The 6459-nt window shown below is 32.6% G+C and overlaps 1 protein-coding gene across 2 annotated transcripts; it reads left to right on the top strand.

Moving 5' to 3' along the window:
* Nucleotides 1-381: 381 nt before the first annotated feature.
* On the top strand, nt 382-6312 carry LOC123214784 (probable plastid-lipid-associated protein 4, chloroplastic). Of its 2 annotated transcripts, XM_044634769.1 has the most exons (6): nt 382-744; nt 1257-1370; nt 1870-1965; nt 3410-3445; nt 4869-4936; nt 5947-6312. In XM_044634769.1, exons 1-6 carry the CDS (start codon nt 418-420, stop codon nt 6017-6019), a joined length of 714 nt encoding a protein of 237 aa, XP_044490704.1. In that variant the 5' UTR covers nt 382-417; the 3' UTR covers nt 6020-6312. The 2 variants fall into 2 exon arrangements, with proteins under 2 accessions (XP_044490704.1, XP_044490705.1); XM_044634770.1 differs by lacking the exon at nt 3410-3445.
* The last annotated feature ends 147 nt before the right edge of the window (nt 6313-6459 follow it).

The raw sequence follows: 6459 nt of genomic DNA, 5'->3' as shown, positions 1-6459 counted from the left end.
AATTTATAATTCATTAATAAAAAAATATCATTTTATTCAAATAATAAACAACGTTACCGATTCATATTGAGAATTATAGCAAAATCAAGTCATAAATTTGAATTACTGATTTGAATTATAAAATCAAACTAAACTTAAATTAAATCAAATTAAATATTTTTTAATTTAAATTTAATTTAATTTTAAAATCAATTAAATTTTTTAATTTAAATTCAATTCAAATTTGAATTAAATAAATTTAATCTAAACTAAAGGAGCAAAGTCACCTCTCCCAACTGAATTGGGTCGTTTCGGATCCATCCTGGTTTTCTAAACTATCAACTTTGGCAAAGAACAAGTGCACGACACGTGTATACGATATTCATCAGTTATTTAGCTGCCCGCTCTCTCCCGCTTTTACGACTTTCCAGCAAATTAATGGCCTTATCTTCTTCTTCATCTTCAAACTCTTCCCCCATCGTCTCTCTTTCGCCCTTTTCACGTCCAAATTTCTTCTACCCATCAAACGTTTCTTTCTTTCACTTTCCTATCAAACTCAACAACTCAATTAACTTTAATTACACCAATAATGTTAATGTTTTATCAGCTTCGGAGAAGTGGAGACCCAATGTCTCTTTCTCCTTTCCTTTCTTCTTGAAGAAAGGTAAAGATGTTAGGGTTCTTAAAGAGGAACTCCTTGAGGCCATTGCTTCACTCGATCGTGGCGCCGAAGCCTCTCCCGAAGACCAGCAGCGAGTTGATGAGGTGATTGCTTTAAGTTATATTTTCTTTGTTTTATCATAAAATGGAGTTCTTAGTAAGCAAATAAAGTTAATTTCTTCTTTATTTGAGATGAATGCCCGTCTTGTGAATGTTAAACCAATTTGATTGTTGGGTTTATATTTATTTATTTGGGAATTGAGAAAACTGTCGTCAACTTTTGGAACTTTAAATGCTTCTGGAAAACAAAATATATATATATATATATATATTTTTTGGCCTTGGTTGAGTGCTTTTCTTGTGTTTGATAACTAGGAACTTGGTTAATAAAAACATAATATCTTCAATATGGTTTGTTATGTAACACCTGGTACATTGTCTCTTGATTTATTTCCAACCCTGAAGTCATGAGTTCAACTTAAGAATTGGGCGAGACATAGCTCCACTATTTGAGGTGGGTAAAAGATTAATCCACAACATTTCACAGTAGTTAAAAGATAAATTCTAATGTGTATGTTTATGGATTTGTTTGATGATTGAAAATTGTTTGTGTATAGTTAGCCCGTAAACTTGAAGAAGTTAATCCAACAAAGGAGCCACTCAAATCTGAGTTATTAAATGGAAAGTGGGAGCTCATATACACTACTTCAAAGTCTATTTTGCAAACACAGGTAAAGTAATATTCACTTATTTTCCCTTACTTTCACGGATAACTTTTAGATTTCTTTTGGTACACAAAGCGTCTCACATTTGTATGATACTGTGATGTGTATTAATATTCAACAATAACCAATAACCAATTCTGTTAATTCTTTTGTTTTCAGTGATTCTGAACTGTTTGTTTTCTTTAATGTGTTGCATAATAATGTTAAGGGAATTGAGTTAATGAATATGATCCATTTGACATATGCACGCAAATGCATACAAGCTTTCAAGTTCTTGCCTTATGCTGAATTTTGAATTTGATTTGGTAAAATGATACATTTGGGAAAACCTTTTCATCATTGTCTCTTGAAAAAAATGCTTACAAGCTGTGATGTTCATTTTGTTTACAATTATATATTTGTGGACAGTTGATTTCCTTGTTTGATTTCAAGCTATTTTTCTTTATCAGTTGAGTTTTTCTGATGATTGTATAACTGAGTCACTCAAAAAGAATTGTTGTGACAGAGGCCTAAATTTTTAAGATCTACTACAAATTATCAAGCAATCAATGTGGATACACTTAGGGCGCAAAATATGGAATCATGGCCCTTCTTCAACCAGGTAATATTAAATTCAAACCCTCTCTGCATTTTTTGACTTATGATTTGCTTTCCATTGTCTTTTGTACTTCAATTATTCAAAGATACATTAATTCTATGCTCAATGCCTGTTTGTTTGACTCTTACCTTTCATGCTCTCTGCCCTCCCTATGTGCTTTCTAAAAGTTTTTATTATTACCCAAATTACAATTACGTGACTTATTATGTTGAAAACTTTAAGTTTTCATTAGTTAAATGCAATTAAAGAACCATGCATCAGTATGAAGCGAAGTTGAAGTTCTTATTTTCAAGGTTCAGGAGCAACTTTTTTAGTTTTACAAGCATTTGTCCTTTTAACCACTGGTATAGTTGATTCTTTAACTTTCATAATCTAAACTACCATTTGAAAGGAGGGAGTGAGGAAGTGGCTATGTTGGATAAAAAAATGGCTAGATTCAAGAATTGTTGTTAGTTAGCTGTCTTCTTTAAGCATAAATAGTAGGCTATGCTAGCTACTTTGCACATATTTCATATGGTATTTTTATCATTTGAAGCTCAATTGATTTATTCATTAGGGATGACAACAGGAAGGGGATTGATGGATCTCAATCCTCGTCTCCGTCCCTGTAAGAGATATCAATTCTCGTCCCCGTTACGTGGATGAAAAGGATCCTTGCCTCCTTCTAGCAAAGAAAAAAGTCCCCTCCCCGCGAAGAAAAAATCCCCTCCTCATCCTTGTTCACGTCTCTGTTCCCATCCCTGCCTTCGCCTCCATAGGGAAAAATCCCTTTTCCTTACCTTCTAAATACAATATAAATATATTAGATAACAAAATTAACTAAAATTAAAACCAATTCACAATTTCAAATGTCACAAATATCATATATTAACTATTTTAATATACACAATAAAAATATAAATAAATTTGAAAAACATAAATAATCTAAAACTATGAAGATATGTTAGTATTTTAAGCAAAAATATTAATATAAATGACCGGGATGAGGATGGGATGGGGGTGGAGATGGGGTAGGGGACGGGGACGGTGACGGGGACGGTGACGGCGATGGGGCCGGACGGGACGGGGTGGGCTGGGACGGGACATATGTATTCCTGTTCTCAATTGTGGGGATATATTTCGTCCTCGTCTCTATTTTTATCCGGGAGTTTCCTCCCTATTAGAGTCAGGAAGGGTCAAAAACCATAAATTTGGGCCAAAATTGTCATCTCTATTATTCATACGTTAGCTTATGCAAAAGATATAGAAACTGAGCAATGCATTTTTAGGCTCCAGGAGTTTCTAATGTTATACAAGCCATACATTGTTCATCATGTAATCTTGTGTCTCTTGTGCTGCTGCTTGTACTTGGAAACACTTATTTATCTGCTTAGAGTTAAAATGAATATTTATGGTTGAACAATGGTTGTATCATTTTTTTCTGGTCATTGACATTTATACTTTATAGGTTACAGCAGATTTGACACCTTTGAATTCAAGAAAGGTAGCTGTAAAATTTGATAATTTCAAAATTGCAAGCCTGGTAATTGTTCTTCTTAATGGTTATATTCTGCGTAACTCTTATGTACTGTTGACTGTGTAAATCTAGAGTTGAGTTCTTATTCGATATTTAAATTACTTTAGTGTTTCTATTTCATATGCTGAAGCCAAATGAGAAACTTTATCAAATACTTGGTAAGTGGAAGTAATGATTAAAAAAAACCCCAATACAACACAACCACTAAAAAGATATTCGTTTATGTGGTTCAGGCAATATGCTTATGTTTATACGTGGTGATGTTAGTATCCACTATTTAAGGAAAATCTACAAACACATTCTATTACCATGGCCTTACAATCACCACCTATAAAGAATTGTTTTCATTACTTATGAGTATCATTTTTGCTTCTTTGTGAGTGATATGACAACCTTTGTGGATAAGTGGTCTACTTTTGTGTTTTGACCACCCTTGTGGAACATTCTTTAAATCTCCTAAAGTGCTTTAAGCCGGGAGTGCATCATAGTCCTGATGAAACTTTGTCGTGTTAGTTGGGCTTGTTGGGACATATTTATTATCCATTGGTGTACAAAATAAAATAAAAAATACTTGCAATCACAAGCACAAATGATGTCAATCAGTTTGACCCCTTTTCTGGGATCTGGGACAGTTCTCTGATACACTTGACTCCAAAAACTCTTCTTCTCTTTTTTTAACTATACCACTCTGCAATAAGTAAAATAACTCCCTTCACAATCAGTTTGAAATCATATATATATATATATATATATATATATATATATATATATATATATGCATAGTCAATTGACAGCAATAGATAGGCTTATGACTTACATAAGATCAAATTGTATATCAGATACAAAAAGGCACATATGCATGCAACCCTAACCTTTTATATACTTTAGTTATAGAAAACATGAAATGCCCCAAAGATATGACCCTATAACCGTGAGATGTAAAATGGCATTCCTGGCGTTTTGTCCAAAGAATGTTTATCAAGATGTTGAGGAAATGACTTGCATGTATATGGAGCTACCTGGAACATTTTGGAACAAGAAAAAAGCATGAGCATATTAAGTCCAGTGGAGGGAAATAAGTTTAGTTTTTTAATTTTCTTTGAAAAATGATAAAGATGTCACAATGGCAGTAGTTATTAAATCTTACAAGCATTCACCATTTTGTCACAATAGATTTTTATCCCAAGTCATGGTATCATTATTCTAATCGACTATCTACTAGTTTGCTTCTTGAGTTACATAAATTGCATTGAGTAGTTATTAAATCTTACAAGCATTCACCATTTTGTTGCAATAGATTTTCATCCCAAGTCATGGTATCGTTATTCTAATTGACTATCTACTAGTTTGGTTCTTGAGTTACATAAATTGCATTATCAATGGTTTGCAGATACCTATCAAGGCACCTGGAAGGGCTCGTGGTGAATTGGAAATAACTTACTTAGATGAAGAGCTGCGGTTAGTTAACATTCTAGAAATTACTATTCATATGATCGAACTTGAAAGTTTATTCTATATTACCATTTACTTTTCCTGTATGATCTTATCTTCTGTCCTTTCCTAGGCTTTCTAAAACTCCATGTCAATAGCGAAAAGACAAAATAGAAACTAAATAGTTATTATTTGCAGAGCATCTAGACAGAATCACCATCATGACTTTGCACTTGACAAACAGTTTTTCCCTCTAACTGCATGTATATTACTGAATGCTGTTCATTAGCTTTTTACAATGATTTGGCACTTCTCTTGGATGGTTGTAAACTCATTTATGGATGTAGCATTTTTTTTTCTCTCTAAATGATTTTAAATCTGTGTTCAGGTTGGTTTCTTTTCTATTTTGTATGTGTGGTATTTTAGTTCATTTGTACGTGCCCTAGCTTCTGGTTGTGCACAATATATGTGGGAGGAAAGCTTATGATTGTGATTGTGATTGTAATTGCATGAAGCTTTCACTTGCTTAAAAGAAAATTAAGTATCCTTTGATCTTAAAACATGAAACTTGTGATTGGCAGAAAAAGTAAATGATAAATTTTCCTGTTGAAACTGACTGCTAAAGCCGTATAGTTCACAAAAATTGAAATGCCGAAAGAAGGAATAGTCTTCTAATTGATGTGATAAGTCTCATGATGACATGTTGATTTGTTCTTACACTTTCAGTATGACGAATTGTCTCTCAATGCATATATTTTGAATAAAGTTAATCAGAGGAAAAACTATTAACCCTGTAAAGAATGCCTTTTCCTGACACCTTATTTGTCCGTGAATCAAATTTGGGATGTTAAGGTGAGAGAGAAGAGTTAATTAATTTGGGAGTGAAGTTCATAAAGTATCTTGCACTAGAAGTGAATATTTATTTTATAATATTGATAATTTAGTGATGAGTTCTTTTGTTGGCAAGGTTTCTTAGATTATACTTCAACTGTCCTTTGTGATCTGGAAATATTGTGTATATTTTTTCATTCTGGCAGGATATCTAGAGGTGACAAAGGTAACTTGTTCATCTTGAAAATGATTGATCCGTCTTACCGAGTGCCTACCTGATGCATACTTAGAGATGACAGTTAAATTTCCCTCAATCAAGCTTACTTGGTTACAAGAATGGACTTATCTCCACAAGTTTTTTTTTTTTTAAAGATAAATATAATTGTAAATTTCATAGATAAGTCTTCTTTGTTGAAAAGTTTTTCCTTTCTTATGGCCTACTTACTAGTTCTGCCGTTTGGCATTTTCTTTTGTATAAGTATTATAATGAATCTCTTAATTGAAGTTTGTTGTGAACTTTGTTTATTAATGTTCATACATTGGTCATTGCTAGGAATGTCCATTATGTTCAACATCTGTTCATTTATATAGCATACTACTTATGCGGATAGTTGGGGGTTCCGCATCAACAATGTCATTAGAGTCGGAGGAATATTTACAAGAATAAAATTATGTATACTTAATTTAAAGAATCTAATTGATTATTCAGATGATATATT

The sequence above is a fragment of the Mangifera indica genome, chromosome 4, assembly GCF_011075055.1.
Source record: "Mangifera indica cultivar Alphonso chromosome 4, CATAS_Mindica_2.1, whole genome shotgun sequence".
In the NCBI taxonomy this organism is placed as follows: Eukaryota; Viridiplantae; Streptophyta; class Magnoliopsida; order Sapindales; family Anacardiaceae; genus Mangifera; species Mangifera indica.
This window is presented reverse-complemented; position numbering and strand designations above follow the sequence as displayed.

Bases quoted from the DNA above. Each gene is read 5' to 3' on its own strand.
- LOC123214784 (XM_044634769.1), top strand. From the start codon at position 418: ATGGCCTTATCTTCTTCTTCATCTTCAAACTCTTCCCCCATCGTCTCT. The intron at 3,446-4,868 runs GTAGCTGTAAAA...AATGGTTTGCAG, and splicing joins CACCTTTGAATTCAAGAAAG to ATACCTATCAAGGCACCTGG. The intron at 4,937-5,946 runs GTTAGTTAACAT...TCATTCTGGCAG, and splicing joins TACTTAGATGAAGAGCTGCG to GATATCTAGAGGTGACAAAG.